This window comes from Mustela lutreola, chromosome 3 (genome assembly GCF_030435805.1).
Source record: "Mustela lutreola isolate mMusLut2 chromosome 3, mMusLut2.pri, whole genome shotgun sequence".
NCBI lineage: Eukaryota > Metazoa > Chordata > Mammalia > Carnivora > Mustelidae > Mustela > Mustela lutreola.
Window position 1 is genome coordinate 82,176,256 of NC_081292.1, and position 23,776 is coordinate 82,200,031.

The 23,776-nt window shown below is 34.9% G+C and overlaps 1 protein-coding gene across 2 annotated transcripts in view; it reads right to left on the reverse strand.

Moving 5' to 3' along the window:
• Nucleotides 1-23,776, reverse strand: part of SNTG1 (syntrophin gamma 1) — a 941,158-nt gene that overhangs the window by 89,567 nt on the left and 827,815 nt on the right. For both annotated transcript variants that reach the window (XM_059166477.1, XM_059166476.1), the window contains exons 14-15: nucleotides 7,936-8,052; nucleotides 6,754-6,825 (exon numbers count right to left, since the gene is read on the reverse strand). In XM_059166477.1, coding sequence (XP_059022460.1) covers nucleotides 6,754-6,825; nucleotides 7,936-8,052 — 189 coding nt within the window. The remainder of the gene's footprint in view (nucleotides 1-6,753; nucleotides 6,826-7,935; nucleotides 8,053-23,776) is intronic.

Consider the following 23,776-nt stretch of genomic DNA (forward strand, 5'->3'; position numbering starts at 1 on the left):
GTACAGGTCTATGAATCATCAGGCTTACACACTTCACAACACTCTCCATATCACATACCCTCCCCAATGTCCATAATCCAACCCCCCTTTCCTACGTATAGCAGTATTTCTAATTCTAATCCAGCCCCACGGGGTTTATTTCAGGCTGGCCTGCCACACTCGCAACTCTTATGTCTGACAGTGAGAAATCAGGCTCCCATTCCTCATCCCCATATCTACTTGGTTGAATCTCTTTCTCTCTTTCTCCATCTCCCACCAACACACATAGAAAAGCTCTCCTTGTGCAGCACAGTCAGCCGTAATATTGGCTGAAATGAATATTCTATTCATTTTCCTGAAAATGATTTTGTAAGAGTATCACTGTGATTATACTAAACACTATGTATATTTTATCAAAAATTTAAACTTAAAACATATAATGTTAGTATGGAATGCAGTATTCTAAAAATTAAAAAAAAAAGAGAGATGGCCTTTCAAAAAGGCTTGCTCCTCCTCAGTCTAATGCTGGCTCTGAAAGGGGTAAGCTTTAACTATCTACAAACCAAGTATACCTCCTCCTTTGCAAGGTTTGCTATCCACGTGATATTAGGAGGTTCATACAATTCAACTACATTGAACTAGGTCAGATACTCCATTCACACTTCCTGTGTTTCCTCCCGTCTGATTGGCTGACAGGATAATTACTGTGCCTTGGCTTTCACATCATGCTGATAGGCATCTGATCACTGAAATTGAATTACTAAATCCAGTTGTAGAATGAGATTCAGGTTACATGAGGAATTGTATTTAAGGATGGCACTTTGGGTATTTTCCAGCTGGGAGGTAGCACAGGTGCCCAGTTAGGTACAGACAAAACACAGGGAGTAACTTCTCTTTCCTGTGGAAGCTAGTATTTTAAAGTTCTTTTTTTTTTTTTTAATTTTTTTATGTTTCTTTATTTTAATTTCTTGAGTATGGTTGACACACAATGAAATATTAGTTTCTGGTTTACACCATAGAGACTCAACATGACTATATGCTATGCTATGGTCACCCCAAAACCTGTTATCATAGAACTTTATTACAATACCACTGACTATAATCGCTGTGCTGTGTCTTTCATACCCATGACTTATCAGTCCATAACTGGAAGCCTGTATCTCCTATTTTTCATCTTCACCCATTTTGCCTATCCCCCACCCACATTCCCTCTGGCAACCATCAGTTTGTTCCCTGTATTTATAGGTCTGATTCTGCTTTTTGTTTATTCATTCATTTTATCTTTTAGATTCCACATGTGAGTGAAATCATGCATTTGTCTTTCTCAGCCTGCCTTATTTTGCATAATAAGTATAATATCCTCTAGTTCCATCCATGTTGTCACGGATGCCAGATCTCATCATTTTTATAAACATATATTTTTATCCCCAGGGGTACAGGTCTGTGAATCACCAGGTTTACACACTTCACAGCACTCACCAAATCACATACCCTCCCCAATGTCCATAATCCGATCCCCTTCTCCCAAACCCCCTCCCCCCGGCAACCCTCAGTTTGTTTCGTGAGATTAAGAGTCACTTATGGTTTGTCTCCCTCCCAATCCCATCTTGTTTCATTTATTCTTCTTCTACCCACTTAAGCCTCCATGTTGCATCACTACTTCCTCATATCAGGGATTAAAGTTCTTTTTGTTTGAAGAAACAATCAAAGAATATACAGCACTCCAAAGTCATAGAGGAAAAAGTACTAAAGAATTGCATTGGATAGCTGGTAAAAACTATAATGCATTTTTACAAATTTTCTAATGTTTCTGGTGTTTCTTTTAAAAATTATTCTGTGTTGTGATTTTTTTCCTCATTCTAAATATTCACTTTCATGCCCAATTTTATTCCTATTTTTACTTTTTTTTTTTTTTGTAATGAGGCCCCCAAATTGAATAAATGAGAGGTCCCAGGACATCTGAACATACTCCTCTTGATCAGCACATGAGGTACTCTAATGTCAGTGTACCTAGTGCTAAGAATCAGTAGGCTATCAGTCAATTATCTAGAGTACTGGTTTTTCCACTTTATATAAAGTATCTGTTGGTCATTCCTTCTTCTCCTAGTTTCAGAAAATAAAACAGAATTCGAGTTTCTGTTTTTCCTTTTTTCTCTAATCTCCATGGTATTTCAAGTTCCTCACCAATTAACTGCCCTTCCTAAATTTGAGACATATAACATCTGAGATTTCCATAAGGCACCAACAGTCAGGTACAATGGGGTCTGGGCAGGACATGTGCACTGGAGGTTATCAGAGCAGAAATGCCAGTTTCCCAGTAAGACCTCTTATACTGGAGGAGCTGGCCTGGCCTTAGACATGAGTGAGGACAGCCATCTCTAGAACTGGGCTGCCGGTGGATTTACAAAGCAGACAGCCTCTATAAGTAGGAAAGAGGACTAAATTAAGATTAAGAAGGAGAAATATTTATTAACTTTGGAGGAAAGGGAGAAGGTTTAACCTAGGTTTTGGCAGATTAGACAAGAGGACAGAATTCTGTGAGACAGAATTAAAGGCTTTCTTGAGGTGCAAGCTCAGAACTCAACACATGGTGAGATTTTTCCAGCTGCATTCAGCTACACTGTGGTCTCAGAGTGAGAACTCAGGCACTCATTTTGCCCCAAGAGTCAGATAAACCAGAGCAGTTAAGAGAGGACAGGCCTTACAGGCCTGTGGCTGTCATGAGGGTAATTACCAGTGCAGGCCTCCCTGCAGTCTTCTCCTCTGCCCCTCTTCTGACCCTGCACCTTTCCAGCCCACTGCCCATGTCTTGTTGGAATGGGTCATCTCTATCCCAGAATCTTGGTGGCAGCTTGGGAGCATCCGTCCACCCCATCCCTCCCATCCTGTCTCATGGTACAGTTAGAAGACTATTTTGAAGATGGCAAACTCAGTCACTTCTCAGGCTTGAAATTCTTAGGGGGCTCCTTTGTTCTTCAGATAAGTTTTATATTCCTTTTTATTGACTTTTAACAGGTTCCCCTCCCCACGCAAGCAGCAGCATTAGCTTCCATACCCAAATTACAGACATACGGAATGTTTCTTAGTTGTTTAAATGACACATCTTTCTTTGTACACCTGGAAAAGTTTACCCATTACTTCCTATATGCACAATGCCCACTTCTCCCACTCACCAAACTCCAACCCTAACTAAAAGACATTATCTGAACCCTTTAATAATCATTTATCTTTCAAGTTTATTTAAGGCCTCCTCCAAAATGGCCCTTCTAAATTCCTTGGTCATCTAGGCTTTTTGGGAGCTCAGCTCTCTTCTCCAGATGCAAGGGATCCCTGATACCTAGTTAGGTGCTTGGGACATAGAGAGTACTTCATGAATATTTGTAGTATGAATTAATTCATAAAAATACATTCACATATCGATTAATGAATTGCCAACGATTACAGCACCCCATGCTTTGTTAGCTCCACTGAACAGAAGAAATTGAAGGTCAAAGTGCCTACTATATTTGCAAAGGGTAATGTATTTAGTAACAGAGTTGTCATTTTTTGTCAAGAGTCTTGTTCTGAAAATTTTGTTCTCTCATCACCTGGCTGGCTTTCTCATTTTCATTTCTTTCTAATTTATCAATGCTTTTCCTGAAAGAGAAAGAGGTAATATAGTATATTTAAGAGCACAGATTTCTAAGACAGACTGCAAGATTCAGATCCTTCCTTCTGGCATTTACTAGCTATTGTGACCTTGAGCTATTTACTTAAACTCTCTTTGCCTTCATTTCCATTTAAGTGAAATGGGAAAAATAATTGCTTCATAGTGGTGGTGTAAAGTTTAAATAAATTATTATTTCAAGAAACTGAGAACGATACCTGGCACTTATGTGTTAGCTATATATAAGGGGTAACTATTATTACTTCATTTTTCTAAGTACTTTTATAGCTTCCTATCAGAAGAGAGGGAGAGAGATTTCTCTATTAATGGTACCAGGGCGGATGTTCTGTTGTCCAGATCATTAAACTTGCCTTTAAATTTGCCTTATCCAAGAGATACCTTTCTGGAGACTGAAGTCTACAATCCATACATCTGCACAGGACTGTTCCCTCATGGCAGTAGATGGCTGGGTTACAGAAGACCCCCTTCAGAATTGCTTCCCAGACTCAAATCTCTGAGTCTGGATGCGCTAAACCAATCATCCTCCAGGCACTGATCGGAATGCAGGAAAAGTATCCATTTAACACTTCACTCCTCTATTCTTGTGCTATATCACATTTCCATTTGGGAAAAAGAATCCTCAGCAGACAATTTTGTGTGCCAAATGCAAATTCATGAAGCACAGAAAATTAGTGTTCTATTGATTAATGGTAGGAGAGCTTTCTTATTTACATACCACAAGTAAGAGTAAAGTTATGTTCTATTGAGCATCTAAAAATATTTATCTCCAGGCCTCACTAACTTACGTAACATATTTTCCCAAAGCAACTAATGAGCTAATAGGAAATTATATAGAAAAAGATAAATGAGAAGTGCTCTTTGATTTTAATTTGGGCAGAGAGCAAATGCACGGGCACTTGTAGATATTTGAAATGGCGGTATAAATTGGTATGACTTTTCTAGGAAGGAATTTAGATACCTAAACCTAACATCTTGAATATGTTGAAATATTTTCCACCCAGGATTTGCTAAACTCAGAATTTAGATTAAAAGAAATAACTAGAAAGTTACATAAAAGTCTGTAGGGAAACATCAATTCTTTGCTATCGATTTTTTGTGTATGTGGCTTCATGTTAACTTAATGTTATGTCTGCCACCCTACTGATATGTAAGCTCAGTGAAAGAAGGGAGTTTTTCTGCTTTTTGTTCCCCCAGCCATATAATAAGCACTTAGCAGATTACCTGGTGTATGTCAAATATCCAACCACTAACTATTATATAAATTAGTCATCGTTGTGATGTCTGATGGAACAAATGAGAAAGCACCTAAATGGGTAAATAAATATGGCCAAAGGATGGGATACATTACATCTACCAAAAGGTCAAGGTTTTGTTGTTGTTGTTGTTGTTGTTTTAAGTATATTGACATAAAAAAAACTCCACATTTTTATAAAAGAAAAGATTACAAATCATATAATCCTAACATTGTAAAAAAAAAAAAATAAAGAGAAATGAAGTAGTGAGTGGTTACATGGAGCGTCACATAATTCTTATTCTCTCCTTTAAAACTGTCCTTATTTCAAGTAATACCATAAACTGAATTATTTTTAAATGCTCAAGCTGCCTTTTTTTTTTTTTTTTTTTTTTTTTTTAATTTAAGAGAGGCTTGTAAAGACCATCTAGCTACTTGGAAAATGATTAGGAAATAATTTAAATCTAAATAAGAATATAGAAATGCATCCTGGATTCTACTATGAAAAGGTTACATTAGTGTAGGACTAGGAATTGACAAAACTGACTTGTTAGAGTACTGAGTTTGGGGTTTTTTTCCTGATCTTTTCTTTCCCTCTCTCCTCCCTCTCCCCCTCCCCCACTTCCTTTCTTCTTCCCTCTCTCTCTTTAATTCTTTCTTCTGAATTCCACCGGTTTTTTGGCTAAAAATTTAAATTAGAATCTCATTCAATTAGATTAAATTATAATTCCATTAGCTGTTTTGGTATTTATTTAAAAAACTGGAGTTGGGCCTGCTCTCCTTTTCTTCAGACACTCCTACATCTTTTAGGAGTTGCCGGGGCCTTCTTTACTAAAAATCAACTCAAGTATGTCAGAGTTGTTCTTCCTCCAGCTACCCCAAAATAGAACCAGAACCATACACAGTAATCAGCAAACGATGACCTTTATTTTTATTTAGCTCTTGTGCTACTATGAATGTTAGCTTTAATCAAGGATTATTTTGTAGGGAAGAAAAATTATGAACATTTCTGAGGTAATAATATTTTTTTGTTTCTCAGTCTTCAGATACTTTTGATACATTTCATTTATGTTGTAAATATTCCAGCATTTTCTACTGAATCTTTAACTAGAAGAAAATAATCAACATAAAATGCAGGGAACTTAGTTCTTCTTGGTTACACAAACAAGGTCAACCTTATCAAGGATTTAATTATCATCTTCCAAGCCTATAGACCTCAGAGTAAAAACTGAATGCAGATTATTATTTAGGTTTTGTAAATTATTCCCAGTTTGCATCTTAAAAATGGCTACAGAAACCATTTAGAATTTTACAGAATTCTCGATGACTTCCCATTCCAATTATCTCGTGTATTGCTGGAACTTTAATTGATTTATGACAATTATATATTCTTTGGTGTACTCAGAAGTACCTAAATCTGACACTTAAAAAAAAAGGGGTAACCTACTCTGAGATTTAAAAAAAAATGATCTTTCTTTGCACATGCCTTCATATTTTCTGCATTTTCCAATTCAAGTCTTCCCTAAGACTTTTTTCCTGTTTTACTTAAAAAAAAAAGAAAAACAAACAAAACAAAACAAATATGGTGATAATTGAAGTTTAAATTAATACTATTTTCAGTTGAATTTCTCCTTCAATGAACTAAGCTTTCTGTTCCTCTAGCTAGACAGAGAGACTACAGAATCTTCTTAGTAATTACTTAAACTGATATGAGGGTACTTATATACTTCTCTGCATTCTATTTGTTATATATTTTTTTCTTTTATCTTTATCTTTTATGTCCTTGCATCATTTGTTTTCATGAACTACTTATGAGCACAGAACCATTGGTAAGGAAAAGCCATGAAAATTTTCACTACCTATTTATTGTTCATACCTTGAGAATCTTGCACATAATCTCATAAACTGAAAATGTTTTCTCTGCTCGGGTCCAGTCCCATGTTGTCACCTTGAAAAGATGAGAAACTTTTATGTCATTTGTTTTAGAAAGGTAACCCTGATTTCCCTCTTTATTTTACTTATATATTATGGTACGCAAATAAACTTTCCCATATGTACTATATATATCAGTTGTGGAGCTATTTTTATAGAGGTCCATGTGTGGTATTTTGGTTTCCTCTCTTCTAAGTTTATCACCATTTCTCTTCCTTTGTCAGCAAGTGTTTTATGTTCTATGTAACAATCTTCATTTGCCCAATGTACTTACATATTTTAAATAATGTGTATATTATCTACATATAAATACTAAGTTTTTATATTCCACACACATAGTAATTTTGCCACCAGTTACATACAAAGTAGAATACTAGTTGTCAATGCTGGCTTTAATTTTTTAAAAAGACACATTTATATCGGGAAGTTATTTCAGGTTGTGAAGGTCCTGTAACATTGTGAAGACACCAAACACCACAGTGAAGTCATTTCACTTTTTTATGTTTAAAACATGTATTTGTCTAGTCATAAGAAATTTTTCATAGTAGGAATATAGTAAAATATATAAATATTAATGGATTTTTTCCAGCCTTCTGGGTCCTTTGAACTTTGTGTAGACATAGTCCTACAAAATAGCAACAGGTCAGACTTGATATTTCCAAAACCCTATGTAATTTCAAACTAGTAAGTGAGTGGTCTGGCATTTGATATTTATATTCAATAAATATTTATGGAGAATCTACTATTGTGTAAGGTACATGTCTCCAGAAGAAAGACCTTAGGTCCATAGGTACCCATACATATTTAATACAAAGACCAATGACTAGAAAATAGGATATCAAAATGCTATTTTTTTTTTAATTTAGATAGACCTGTATCACATAGACAAACATGTTTTGAAGGTCATAAATTCCTGGACAGAAATGCCTTTCAGGGTTATAAAGTAAGTATTTAATGCTAGAACATATATTTTTAGGAAGATATTTTCAGAACATTTGGACTGTTTTCCATTTTTTTCTGTATTTTATTTTTAAAATATGTCGGTAATATGGTATTTACTATTATTAACTTGACGTCATTCTGTAATGATAATATGGATAAAAAAACACTGGATGAAGACACTTACTGGAGGTGCCAAAAACTTGTAAAGACATGATCCCCTCAGGGCTAGAAATGTTGGTGAGTACACACGGTCTTGCAAAGGGTCTTGCTCCCGTGCTTCACACCAGCCCATGTAGACTATCTACAAGAAAATTGAACATGATTAACAGTAAGTAAAAGAAAAGTCTCATTACAGATATGTACTTTTCATACCTTGAATATTTTAATTCTCTCATAAAATTATCAAAGTAATAGATGAAAAAATACATTAGACAGATATACTTTCTAATAAGTGAATGTAAACCACTCCTAAGAGTTTGTTTCCATCAGCATTTATCAAGTGTTTGCTTGTCTTGTGATCCAATTTGGCATAAATTATATTTCCCACTCTCCACCAATTCTACTATAAAAATGTTTCTTTGTAATAAAATTTATTGACTTATCCTATCAGTTTCCCAATTAGTGGCATTTTACTATGAGGATGTGCTCCCAGGATAAAATATTTAAGTGGGTAAAGGAGATGAGTCAAAGACAAGTACCTTGTGTCACTACCACTGTTGTGGCATACTACACCTCCCCTCTAACTGACAGGATGAGATGATAACTTTTCTTGTTTTAATCACAAATCTAATATGAATATAGTTTATTCAAATATTATTCATATATTAAATGGCAATGACAGTAGCACTTTTGTCTCTAGACCTTAAATATTGGTGGGTCAATTTCCAAAATGAAATCATCTGAGATAAGACACTCCTCTTTCAATCATTTGATTGTCGTGAAGCTAAATATATACACAAGCATTAATTCGATGAGTTTTATATTCCTGACAATATATTCATATGTCATTTATATCTTACTATAACTCTATGTGATAGGAATATCTGGAGGATTTATTTCCTACCTCAAGTAACCTACTTTGATTTTGTGATTGCTCTTAGACTTTTGTTCTTAGACTTTTGTTCTTATTGTTGTTTGGAGATCTGTTATGACTAATGGGGTATTAATGCACATGACACAAGTAGAGCTGGGCTTAGTATCTTGTGCTTCTGCCATTATTATGAGAAAAGCATACTCAAGGTATGTGGGATCAACTAGAGCTGAACTACCTCCTGGACAAAGTTTAGTCAAGTCTAGGCTAGTGGCTAATTCAAAACAACCAGTTCACTTGCAGAGAGAAAGAAAACACAGATAAATAGACTTCCCATGTTTCCGGGTTAGAAGAATTATTTTTTAAAATACTAATATCCAAATTGACCTAGGGATGCAATACCATTCCTATCAAAATCCCAATGGCATGCCTTATAGAAATAGAAAAATTATCTTAAAATTCATATGGTACTACAAAAGACCCTGAGTAGCCAAAGCAATATTGAGCAAGAAGAACAAAGCTAGAAGCATTGTAATTTCTGATTTCAAAAAATATTACAAAGCAATAGTAACCAAAACATAAGATATGGGCCTTAAAGGAGATATGTAGAATGAAACAGAAGTGAGAGCCCAGAAATAAATCTGTGCATTCAAGGTTAACTGATCTTTGACAAAGATGCAAGAATGAGCAATGAGGAATGGATATTCACTTGAATAAATGGATTGGGAAAACTGGATAATCACATTCAGATAAATGAAATTGGATCCTTATCTCACCATATACAGAAACAAATTAACTCAACTCAACTCAAAATGAATTTAAAACTTAAATGTGGGCCCTAAGACCATAAACCACAAGAAATGCAATTTTAAAACATTATGCATTTCGTGTGTATATCTCCCAAACTGGTTACAATTTAAAAGACAGGAAGTGACAAACTTTCATGAGGACATGTAGCAATGCAAAAGCTCATATAAAACTGGTAAGAGTTTGATTCTTCACTTCCAATATCAACTCAACACAAATGTGTATACATATGCACTGAAGCACATGTATAAGAATATTCATGTAGCAGGGTTCCTGGGTGGCTCAGTCAGTTAAGCATCTGCGTTTGGCTCAGGTGTTGATCCCAGGGTCCTAGGATCAAGCCCCATGCTGGGCTCCCTGCTCAGTGGAGTCTGCTTCTCCCTCTGTCCTTCCCTCTGCTGGTACTCGCTCTCTCTCTGTCAAATAATAAACAAAATCCTGAAAAAAAAAAAAAAAGACTACTCATATAGCATTATTCTTCCTAGTTCCAACTATGTACCAGATAGTTCAAGGTATTAAAATGAGTACCCTAAAAATATTTTATAGATTAAAAATAGCAGTAAATTGTGGTATAATAAAGTAATAGTATACAGCAAGGAAAATTAGTAAATTATAGTTAAATGGAAAAACATAAATGAATCTCACAGAACATAATGCTAATTGAAAGAAGTAGATATGGAATAATAAATACACACAAACATATATAATTTGATTCAAATAAACTTGTTTTGGAATGCATATCTGGTTGGGAAAAAAACTGTTGTCATAAAGCAAGACAATTACTACCACTATTGTCAGAATAATGGTTACTTTAGAAGACAGCAGACCAGTTGTGATTGGGGAGAAGCAGCATGGGGAAAAAGTGTAAGTTAGTAGCAAACTACTTTTCTTGACCTGGATTATAGCTGTGTAGGGGTGTGGCTTTTGAATAATCAAGAAGCACATCTGTGTTTTATGAATTTTCTTTACATGCATTATGTTTTGTAAAACCTGTTTATAATAGCATGCAATGTGTGTTTTTAATAATATTTTAATAACAATCTCATATAATAGAGCTTTGTTAGTTTTATGGGAATAAAAGTATTTTGACAAATATGGTTAAATTGCAGTCATTCTTGGGCCACTGGAAAGAGATGAAATTTTAGTTATTACAAATGATTTAGTCATTGTATCACTTCACAATTAGGTCAGAATCTTTCATTTTAACTCAATTTGATAAAACTTGTAGCTTATGTTTAAGACTCCCTTGTATTGGCAAGAGAAAAAAGAATTGAGTGGTATACATAATTATAAAGAGGAAATATTTAAGTTTCTTTAACATTGTGAAATTTCAGTTCATTGCCTCCTCCTCTATAATTTCCTGGAAGCTGAAATATTAAGAACAAAATACTATATTTTCAAGTAATATAATTGAATACAATTTTATTATTTTGAACTGAGTGTGTAGCTTTGGGGATGCATTGATGATATAACTAATAAAAATGGGATTATCAGATCTGTTTGGGATATTTCTTCATGTTTGTTCTCCAGGCCAATGATGGCTCTTATCTTCTTTTGGTCTAAAACAAGGAAAAGAGGTTCTTCTCAATTGTGCAGAAATGTCAAAAGACACACTTTGGTATTCATCATTATCAGGACTCTTGTGAAATAATTATATGTTTGAAGAGATCGAGCCATTTTTAGTAAATTCTTCCCACGCATGTCACAGCAAATGATAATTCTTTTAAAAAAACTATCATTTAATCTTAAAAAAGTATGTATGTATTTTATTTATATAGATAAAAACATTTAAGTTCTACTCTTAGCAAATTTCAGTTATGTTATTATACCATATCCTCAGACTTTATTCATCTTATAGGTGAAAGTTTATACCTTTATACGAACCTCTCATTTTCTCCAGCCCCTGGCAACCACTTTTCTACTCTCTACTTCTGAGTTTTTTTTTTTTTTTTTTTTTTTTTTTTTTCTATTCCACATATCAGTAACGTTATGGAATATTTGTCTTTCTCTGTTTGGCTTATTTCAATTGACATGATGCCTTCAAGATACATCCCTGTTGTCACAAACAACAGGATTTCCTCCTTTCTCAGGGATTAATATGAAAGATATCTCACTTCCCTTTTCCCTGTCTGGCTTATTTCAATTAACAGATAATTCTTTATCCATTCATTTGTTGATGTATATCTGTTTCCATATCTTGGCTATTGTCAATAATACTACAATGAAAATGGAAGAGAAAATATATCTTTGAGGCCCAGTTTCCCTTTCCTTTGGGTATATAGTCAAGAGAGGGATTGCTAGATCCGATGGTAGACCTATTACTAATTTTTTTCGGGAAGCTCCATACTGTTTTCCACAGTTGGCAGCACAAGTTAACATTCCCACTAAAAGTGGAAAATTTTTGCCTTCTATCCACTTCTCCACTCTTTTTATCTCTTATCTTTTTGTTGATAGCCATTCTAACAGGTGTTAAGGTAATATCTCACTGTGATTTTGATTTGTATAAACTTGCTTATTTTATTTATTTATTTATTTATTTTTAAAGATTTTATTTATTTATTTGACAGAGAGAAATCACAAGTAGATGGAGAGGCAGACAGAGAGAGAGAGGGAAGCAGGCTCCCTGCTGAGCAGAGAGCCCGACACGGGACTCGATCCCAGGACCCTGAGACCATGACCTGAGCCGAAGGCAGCGGCTTAACCCACTGAGCCACCCAGGCGCCCCTAAACTTGCTTATTTTAAATGACATGTGTAAGTATCTGAAAACACAACTGATATTTAAAGCCTGCACTGCACAGCATCATTTTATTTGTTACTTTAAATTTTATTTTAGTCTATGTTATTATTTTGCCTCTTTTAAGTAAACTTCAATTTTTTAGAGCAGTTTAACGTAATTGAGTGGAAGGTAGAGATTTCCCCATAGACTTCTTGCCCCATACATATACTGCCTGTGTGTCTCTCCCACTATCAACATCCCCCTCCGCAGAGTGATACATTGTTGTAATTGATGAACTCACATTGATACATCATTAGTCCATAATTTACATTATGGTTCACTCTTGGTGTTGCATATTCTATAGGTTTAACAAATGTATAATTACATGTATCCATCATTACAGTAACATACAGAATCATTTCACTGCCTTTAAAATCCTCTGTGCTCTGCTGATTCATCCCTCCCTTCCAAGCCTTAGAAACCATTGATTTTTTTTTTAAACTGTCTACATAATTTTAGCTTTTGTAGAATGTTATATCTTAGGATCATAAACTATGTAGCCTTTTTGACTGATTTTCTTCATTTTTTAATATACATTTATGGTTTCTCCATGTCCTTTCATGGTTTCATAGATTGTTTCTTTTTAGTGCTGAGTGATACTCCATTCTTGGATATACGAATTAATTATCCATTCACTTATAGATAGCCATAATGGTTGCTTTCAAGTTTTGGCAATTATGAACAAAGTGCTAAAAATATCAGTGTGCAAGTTTTTGTCTGGGCATGCTTTAAACTCATTTAGGTATATACCAATGAGTGTGATTGTTGAAACATATGACAAAAGTATACTTAGTTTTGTAAGAAACCACAAAACTATCTTCCAAAGTGGTTGTACAATTTTTCATTCTCACCAGCAAAGTATGAGAGTTTTTTCCCATGGGGCGCCTGGGTGGCTCAGTGGGTTAAGCCTCTGCCTTTGGCCCAGATCATGATCTCAGGGTCCTGAGATTGAGCCCCACATCAGGCTCTCTGGTTGGTGGGGAGCCTATTTTCCCCTCTCTCTCTGCCTGCCTCTCTGCCTACTTGTGATCTCTCTTTCTCTCAAATAAATAAGTAAAATCTTAAAAAAAAAAAAAAAAGATGGTCTCTTCCTCACCCCCTACCCCTCCCTCCACCCCCCATGCACACACACACTCTCCTCTCATTTTCTCTTTAAAATAAATAAATCAATAAATCTTGAAAAGAAGAAAGAAAGAAAGAAAGAAAGAAAGAAAGAAAGAAAGAAAGAAACTAGCCAGAGATTATCCTCAAATTTTTTGTAAAAGGATTACCTCCTGAGATTAGATGAAAGGAATATAAGATGGGAGACCACCAATCTGACTAACTCTGTGACCATAGCTCATATTCAGAGCCTCATAGGAATTCTTTTTAGGCTTTCTCCCTTAAACAACTTGAAGATGATATAGTTGGGTGGGTGGATTAATTTATATTGCTAATTAAGTTGCAACCTAGTTCTTTAAGGATTTGAAATCAATGGTCATTATCTTTAAAATGTTTGGAAAACTAGAAATATAACTCTAGAAGCAGTTCAAAGTTCACCAGTTCCTTCATTTCAATCTCCAAACTTTCCCTGTTTACCTTAAAAGATTTATAACTTGTATTCTTCTCTGTGCCTGAGATATTCATGTTAAAGTACAAACTTCAGAAAGGTCATTCTTATCAGTAAAGAAATAAAAGAAAAAAAGATCACTTAAACTTATTTTAGATGTTTATAGCAGCATTGCAGCAATAGCCAAATTATGGAAATAGCCCAAAAATCCATCGCTTAATAAGTGGATAAGGAAGATGTGATATGTATACACACACACACACACACACACACACGCACAGGGAGATATTACTCAGTCACCAAAAAGAATTAAATCTTACCATTTGTGGTGGATGGAACTAGAGTGTATTGTGCTGAGTGAAATATGTCAGACAAGAAAAGACAAATACCATATGATTTCACTCATATGAAGAATTTAAGAAACAAAACAGATGACCATGGGGTGAGGGGAAAAAAGAGAGGGAAGCACACCATAAGAGACTTTTAGAGATAGAGAATACACTGAGGGTTGATTGAGGGGAAATGAGTGGGAGATGTGCTGAGGGATGGATATTAAGGAGGACTCTTGTAATGATCATTGGGTGTTATATGTAAGTGATGAATCATTAAGTTTATACTTGAAACCAATTTTACCATATATGTTAACTAACTAGAATTTAAATAAAAACCTGAAAAAAAAAAAACCCCACTTAGTTTTAGCCATTGAAACAGGCAGCTTCATTTACCAGAAAAACAACCTAGAAACAACTTCTATTATAACTAGTAAAATGGAAGCTGTAAGGTCTCTGCTCATATCTGTGTGCATGTTTAATGTGTCAGTGCAGATGTGTGTTATTTTCTACCTCTGGTTCATATTATTAAAATTAATTTGTAAAAGATCTCTATTGATTTAAACAAAGAAGCACTTACATGAATTGATTATTCATAAAAGTCTCAAACTTAGTAGAAACTAACCCAAATGTTTTTCAGGTTCACATGATTTGAGACAATCTTTGGCAATAGAAGCTAATTTAAATTTGTTTTAGTTAACATAAGCATGTCTTCAGAGTACCAACATTAATTAAATACACTGCAGACATGCAGTTCCACCTAGGCTTACTAATCAAATAAGTTCTGTTATTTTTTTAAAATCATTTTTATTAACATATAATGTATTAGCCCCAGGGGTACAGGTCTGTGAATCATCAGGCTTACACATTTCACAGCACTCACCATAGCACATACCCTCGCCAATGTCCATAACCCAACCACCCTTGCCCTAGACCCCCACCTCACAGCAACCCTCAGTTTATTTTGTGAGATAAAGAGTCTCTTATAGTTTGTCTCCCTCTCAATCCCATTTTGTTTCATTTTTTTCTTTCATATTCCCCAACCCCCCTGCCCTGCCTCTCGAATTCTCCATATCAGAGAAATCATATTATAATCATCATTCTCTGACTGACTTAATTGGCTCAGTATAATACTCTCTACTTCCATTTGCATCACTGCAAATGGCAAGATTTCATTTTTTTGATGACTGCATAGTATTTCATTATCATATTCTATATACTATATATAGTATCTGTATATAGATATAGATATAGATGTATACAGTGAAATTGTATCCATTCAATTTTTCTTCTTTATCCATTTATCCAATTCTTCTTTATCCATTCATCTGTTGATGTGACATCTAGGTTCTTTCCACAGTTTGGCTATTGTGGACATTGCTGTTGTAAACATTCATGTGCACCTGAATGGATCCCCTTTGGATCCCTACATTTGTATCTTTAGGGTAAATACCCAGTAATGCAATTGCTGGGTCATATAGTAGCTCTATTTTCTACATTTTGAGGAACTTTCATGCTGTTTTCCTGTGTAGCTGCACCAGCTTGCATTCCCACCAACCATGTAGGAGGGCTTCCATTTTCCTCCTCCTCACCAACATCTGTCGTTTCCTGACTTTTTACTTTTAGCCATTCTGACTGGTGTGAGGTGGTATCTTACTGTGGTTTTGATTTGTATTTCCCTGATGCCAAGTGACCTGGAGCACTTTTTCATATGTCTGTTGGCCATCTGGATGTCCTCTTTGCAGAAATGTCTGTTCATATTCTCTGCCCATTTCTTAATCAGATTCTTTGTTCTTTGTGTGTTTTTACTAAATTCTTTATAGATTTTAGATACTAGCCCTTTATCTGATATGTCATTTGAGAATATCTTCTCCTATTCTGTCAGCTATCTTTTGGTTTTGTTGACTGTTTCCTTGGCTGTGCAAAAGCTTTTGATCTTGGTAAAGTCCCAATAGTTCATTTTTGCCCTTGCTTCCCTTGCCTTTGGCAATGTTTCTAGGAAGAAGTTGCTGTGGCTGAAGTCAAAGAGATGGCTGCCTGTGTTCTGCTCAAAGATTTTGATGGATTCCTTTCTCACATTGAGGTCCTTCATCCCTTTTGAGTATATTTTTTGTATGTGGTGTAAGGAAATGGTCCAGTTTCATTCTTTGGCATGTGGCTGTTCAATTTTCCCAACACCATTTGTTGAAGAGACTGTCTTTTTTCCATTGGACGTTCTTTCCTGCTTTGTCAAAAATTAGTTGTCCATAGAATTGAGGGTCGCTTTCTGGGCTCTTTATTCTGTTCCATTGATCTATGTGTCTGTTTTTGTGCCAGTACCATACTGTCTGGATGATTACAGCTTTGTACTAGAGCTTGAAGTCTGGAATTGCAATGCCACCAACTTCGGCTTTCTTTTTCAACATTCCTCTGGCTATTTGGGATCTTTTCTGGTTCCATATAAATTTTAGGATTGTTTGTTCCATTTCTTTGAAAAAAAAAAAAAAAGAATGGTATTTTGATACCATATCAAAACAGGAATTGCAAATAATGTGTAGATTTTTTTAGGTAGCATAGACATTTTCACAATATTTGTTCTTCTAAGCCATGAGCACGGAACATTTTTCCATTTCTTTGTGTCTTCCTCAATTTCTTTCATAAGTACTTTATAGTTCTCTGAGTACAGATTCTTTGCCTCTTTGGTTAGGTTTATTCCAAGTATCTTTTGGTTTTGGGAGCAATTACAAATGGGATCAACCCCTAAATTTCTCTTTCTCCTGTCTTGCTGTTGGTGTATAGAAATGCAAGTGATTTCTGTGCATTGATTTTATATCCTGACACTTTACTGAATTCCTGTATGAGTTCTAGGAGATTTGGAGTGGAATCTCTTGGGTTGTACACATAAAGTATCATATCATCTGCAAAAAGTGAGAGTTTGACTTCTTTTTTGCTGATTCAGATGTCTTTTATTTTTTGTTGTTGTTGTCTGATTGCCAAGGCTAGGACTTGCAGTAGTATATTGAACAGCAGTAGTGATAGTGGACATCCCTGTCATGTTCCTGACCTTAGGGGGAAAGCTCTTAGTTTTTTTTTCCCCATTGAGAATCATATTTGCTGTAGGTTTTTCATAGATGGCTTTGATGATATTGAGGTATGTACCCTGTTTCTCTACACTTTGAAGAGTTTTGATCAAGAAAGATTGCTATACTTTGTCAAATGCTTTTTCAACATCTATTGAGAGTATCATATGGTTCTTGTTCTTTCTTTTATTATTGTGTTGTATCACATTGATTTGTGGATGTTGAACCACTTGGTCATGGTGAATAATCCTTTTAATGTACTGTTGGATTCTGTTATTTCTGTCAAAATATTTGTCAACAATAAAAATACCTTGAAATAAAGGCTGACTTTTTCTAATTTCTCATAAAATTTTTGTGGGTAATCTAAACATAATTGCTAATGAAAGTAAATTAAATAGATATAAGTAGGATAAAATATTTTTAGGTGAACTTTTTAAGTAGTTACTCTTTGGGGTAACCTGAAACCTTAAAGTTTTGCTAAGTAAAGTAATAAGTTAAATTCATTGACTATTCAGATAATTTCAAATAGGATAAAATAGTGAAACATAAATTACCAAGCACAGGCCTATCCACTTTTGGTTTCCTTTTATAGAGGAACTAAGGATATTTGAGTCTATCAAAAAACATGTTTTATGCTATGCTGAGAAATTTTCTATTAAAAAAAGTATATGTTTCCAGAAATCATAGAAAGCATTTATACTTTCACAGAATGCTAATGTAAAAAATAGCTCACAATTGTTTATTTCTTAGTGAAGTTTCCTAAGAGTTGAGAATTCTGATTAATTTATGTGATTAAAGCTACCATAAATAACAAGGAAAGCATCTTTACAGCAAGAAAACTAGGATGTGTGCTTTTGGTAAAAGAAAGTATGAGGGATGGAAATACTTTCTTGTTGAAGGAAAAGAAAGAAATTTTGTGCTAAATTGAGGTTGGTTATTTAAAGAGGGGGAAAGTAGGATAAAATATGAATGTAAAAAAAAAGAAAGTTGTAGAGTGTTTGTGGAAAAGGAATCTTTGAAGAATCTTAATATGTGGTCCAACTCACTAAAACTAAAATGAACTTATTTTAAAATGAGTTTTAGTATCAAAAGTAACCTGGTGCCAATTAACCCCAAGATGGTGGCAGAGTAAGAGGACCCTAGGCTTTTCTCATCCCACGAACACAACTAGGTAACAATTAAATCCTCTTAAATACCCTAGAAATCAGCTTGAAGGCTGACAGAATAAATTCCACAACTAAAGAGAAAGAGGAGGCCACATCAAAGAAGGTAGGAGGTGCAAAGATGAGGTTTAGGGAAAGAACAGATTGCGACTGCTACAAAGGGAAGGAAGCACAATCTCAGAAAGTGGCAAAAGAGAGAGGAACACACAGGGGAATGCACAAGGAGAATGTTTCCCAAAATCATTGGCTTAGAAAACAAAAAGGACTGAATTTCATGAGTTCTTGCATCCAGTGTGGTTTTAAGTCTATAATTTTAAAGGTCAGTGGGTTTGGCTGATACCTGAGGGCATTCCCTACTCCTGGAGAGAAGACTGACAGACAATCCAGGAAACAGACAGCATGGAAACAGTGATCTGAACAATACCTGGGTCACACGGTAGGGTGATTATTTACTTTTCTTGGATATAGTCCAAAGGAGGAAGCATTCTCATATACACCTCTCTGGAAAAAGGGGAGCTGGCCAGGGGCATTTCCCTACCCTGCCACTCAGCATAAACACAGAGCCACCAGCAGGAGGCAGCACAGTTACAACAAGTCTGCCTAACTTGCCTACAAAAACCCCACCCCCTATGCTCTGGCTGGACTGCTCTTCTAAGTCAAGCTTGACTCTGTCCCAGCATGGTGGACCCCTCCCACAGAAGATCAGCACAAGTCTCTGTCCCCATCACATCTCTCAACCAGAGACTTCTGCAGGGCATTAATTCTCATGGTTAGGTTGTCAGGTCTCATTTCACAAGCAGACCAGAGCATGCCTAGTTAACTCACCACATTTAGTCCAGGAGCCAAATACTGAGCACAGCAGGCAAGGAGAGCCTCTGCAGACAACTGGCCTGAAGGATAGAGCAGCCAAAACACAACAACAGAGCTCCACACTCTGTGGAGACACTCACTGAAGCAATAGGTCCTGAGTACTATATGAACTCTTTTTTCATAAGGCCATTGCTTTCAGGACATAACTGGCTTTTCTAACACAGAGAAGAAGGCACAGACTTAGATAAAATGACAAGATGGAGGAATCTATCCCAAATGAAACAATAAGATAAGGCCATAGTCAGAGATCTAACTGGAATAAATATAAGTAACATGCTGGATGGAGGATTGAAAGCAACAATCATAAGGATACTCACTGGGTTTGAGAAAAGAATAGAGGACTTCAGGGAGACCCCACTATAGAGATAAATGAGTTAAAAAAGAATCAATCAGAGATGAAGAATGCAATAAATGAGATAGAAATCAGGCTTGATGGAACAAACAACAGGCTGGAGAAAGGAGAAGAAGGAATTAGTGACATAGCAGACTAAGTAATGGAAAATAATAAAGCCGGACAAAAGAGACAAAGAACAATTGTGCAACACAGGAATAGACTGAGGGAAGTCAGTGACTCCATCAAATATAACAGAATTCATATTATGGGAGTTTCAGAAAAAGGGAGAGAAAAGGGGGTAAAAACTTTATTTAAAAAAATAATAGCAGAAAATGTCCCTAATCTTGGGAAGGAAATAGAAATACATAGATCCAAGAGACACACAGAACTCTCATGGGGGGAACAAAAAAGCAGGCCAACATCATAAGACATATTGTAATTAAATTGGCAAAATAAATGGCCAATTTTTTTCTTTTAAGAAAAAAATCTTAAAAGCTGCAAGACAAAAGAAGCACTTAACTTACAAGGGAAAATCCATAGGCTAGATGGAGATTTCTCAACACAATCCTGACAAGCCAGGAGGGAGTGGAAAAAATATATTCAAGGTGAAGAATGGGAAAATTTGCCACCAACAATACTCTATCCAGAAAAGCTACCATTCTGAATAGGAGAGATAAAGAGTTTCCCAGATAAAGACTAAAGGAATTTATGACCATTAAACCAGGCCCATAAGAAATAGGTAAAGGGGTATCTTTGAGTGGAAAAGAGAGACCAAAAGTGACAAAGAAGACGCAAAAAGAACAAAAAAAACTCGAGAAACAATGATGAAACCAGTAATAAAGTGGCACTAAATACATATCTATCAATAATTACTTTGAATGTAAATGGACTAAATGCTCCAATCAAAGACAGAGGGTGTCAGAATGGATTAAGAAAACAAACCTGGTGATTCACAGACCTGTACCCCTGGGGATAAAAATATATGTTTATAAAAAAAATAAAAATTATATTAAAAAAAGAAAACAAGACCATCTATATGCTGCTTATAAGAAACTCATTTTCAACCTAAAAGATCCCTTGAGATTGAAAGTGAGGAAGTGGGGAAACATTAACTTGTTCATTTTTAGGAATTATTTGTTTTTTTCCCCTAAGTTATCTTATCTCATTGGTAAATATATAATTCTCTATAGTAATCTGTTATCATACTATGTATTTCTCCTATTATCTGTCATATTGTTTTCTCTTCCACTTTTCTTTTTTTTTTTTTAAGATTTTTATTTTATTTATTTGACAGAGAGAGATCGCAAGTAGGCAGAGAGGCAGGCAGAGAGAGAGAGAGAGGAGGAAGCAGGCTCCCTGCTGAGCAGAGAGCCCGATGCAGAACTCGATCCCAGGACCCTGAGATCATGACCTGAGCTGAAGGCAGCGGCCTAACCACTGAGCCACCCAGGCGCCCTCTCTTCCACTTTTCAATTTGGTTGAGTCCTCTTTCTCTCTCTCTCTCATTTTTTTTCTTAGTTAATGTAGTTGAAACATTGCCAGCTTTGTTTTTGTTTTATTTTGAAAAACTGGTCATTAATTTCAATGTTATATTATTATTTATTATGGTCTTTTTTATTTATTTCTGATTTTTCTTTATTATTTTCTTCCTCTACTAAGTTTCAGCTAAACTTTCTTTTTCTAGTTCCTTGGGGTGTCATGTTAAGTTCTTTATTTGAAATATTTTTCTTAATACAAGCATTTATAACATAAACTTCACTAATGTCTGCTTCTGCTGCATCCTATAGGTTTTGGAATATTGTGTTTTTCTTTTGTTTCAAGACATATTTTGATTCGCCATTTGATTTCTTATTTGGTCCATTGCTTGTGCAGTATGTGTTGTTTAATATTTACATATTAAATATTTAACATTTACAGTGTATATTTCCTAGCTTTGTTTAAATATTGTTGATCTTTAGTTTTGCACCACTGTAGTTGGAAAATGTACTTGTATGATTTCAGTCTTCTTAAATTTGTAACATTTGTTATATCTCTTTTTATGTGATTTAACCAGGGGATTCTTCTATGTGTACTTGGAGAAAATGTGTATTCTCTTTTTCTTGTATGGAATATTATATATATATATATATATATATATATATGTATATATATATATAAATAATACTTTTATTTTACACACACACACATATATCTTTTAGAATCATGTATTCTGGAGCAATACTTATTTCATGTAAAGAAATCTTATTAAAAAATAACTTTAGGGGCGCCTGGGTGGCTCAGTGGTTAAAGCCTCTGCCTTCGGCTCAGGTCATGATCTCAGGGTCCTGGGATTGAGTCCGGCATCAGGCTCTCTGCTCAGCAGGGAGCCTGCCTCCTCCTCCTGTCTCTCTCTGCCCGCCTCTCTGCCTACTTGTGATCTCTCTGTCAAATAAATAATAATAATATAAAAAAATCTTACAAAAAAAAGAAAAAAAATTCTTAAAAAAAAAAAAAAACTTTAACTGAGAGTACTTGTTTAAAATTAAGCATATCAGAGGGGAGGTAGGGGAATGGGTGAAATAGGTAAAGCAGATTTATCATGGTGAGCACTGAAGATGATCTATAGTATTGTTAAATCAGTATATTGTAAACCTGAGACTGATATAACATTGCATGTTAACTATACTGGAATTAAAATTTTAAAAAAAATTAATAAAAGTACACTGGCTAACCAAATTAGAATTTGGTTTTTCTCCATTTATTCTTTAAAGAATAAAGTTTTCTTAGATTATTGGTCTGCTCTCAATAAAATATTGTAAAAAATGTTTTTCTTAATCTTTAATGCAATCTCCCTAGAAAAACAAGGTCAGGTCTTTGATTATCAGTTCTTGGATTACATGCAGGGAAAAAAAAAAAACCCTGAATCTTTTCAATACTAAAAAAGCTAAGGCTTTTTACAACTATTTAACTTCCTTTATTTGCTTGTGAAGTGTTTAATTGTCACTTTGGCTAAACAGATAAATAAGTATTGTTTCACAGTGACCTACTCCTATTGGACCCCGTATGCAAACCTTTTGCTATTTTTGGCAAACTTCACCCAAATCAAATTCTCAAGTCTTTCACACCTTGAAGTAACCACCACCACCACCACCACCACCACCACCACCCGCCCACCACCACCACTCAGAGGGTCCCTGGGCCATCTCAAAGGATTTGTTCTCTTGCCTTATAAAAAGGGAGATGCGAAACTAATTAGGCTTATTTGGTATATTAACTTAACATGTTAAGCAAATAGGTGATTTTAAGCCTTTTTTGACTACATTTGTGTGAATATATGTTATTAATACAAGTGTCCCAGTAATTAAAAGAAATTCCTGAAGTTTGCTATGTCCTAATGTAATAAGAACTCTTGTCATTGTAGCTACTATCTTAAAATGTATTTCATAAAGATAACCAAATTTCCTTGTCAGTTGTATTGCAATGAATTCTCATTAGATCTTTAACCATGCCACTCTCAAGTCTTTTGTCATTTATAGACAGTTACTGTTTTATTCTGATGCTTTCACAAAAAGTACTCCTGTGAAAGTATTTCATCTTTAAGAAGATTCAAGGAAATGGCTTTTGACAAATAGTATTTTCAGGTAATTTTAAAATCATAAAACTTAACTAGGTAAAAATTTCCACATCTAGTGAAAAACTGGATTTAAGTAGAAAAAGAATCAATAAGGCTGGGCTGAATTAACTGAAGAAGATGATTATAATTTTTATGACCTCATGTTTAAAGCATATTTGGTTCTTTAATTAGTTTTTTCCCAGATTTTAGGAAACTTTTTAAAATTTTCTCTTACACTACAATTTTATTTGACATCTCTTTATGAACAAAGGTAAAACACTTCTTTTTCTCCACCTGTTCCCTCCAGAATCAGAAACTTACAGTGAGTATTCTTATTTATTAAATACAGTTATTTATAAAAGTTCAATAAGAATATATTATTCTTGTAAGAGAACACAATTGAAACATTAGTCACATTGCCAAAGCTTTGGAATATCATATTTGAGAGAGATGTGGCTGTATTCAGATATGACCAGACAGTTTTAAAGATCTAAGATTGACTTTTCAGAGCAAAT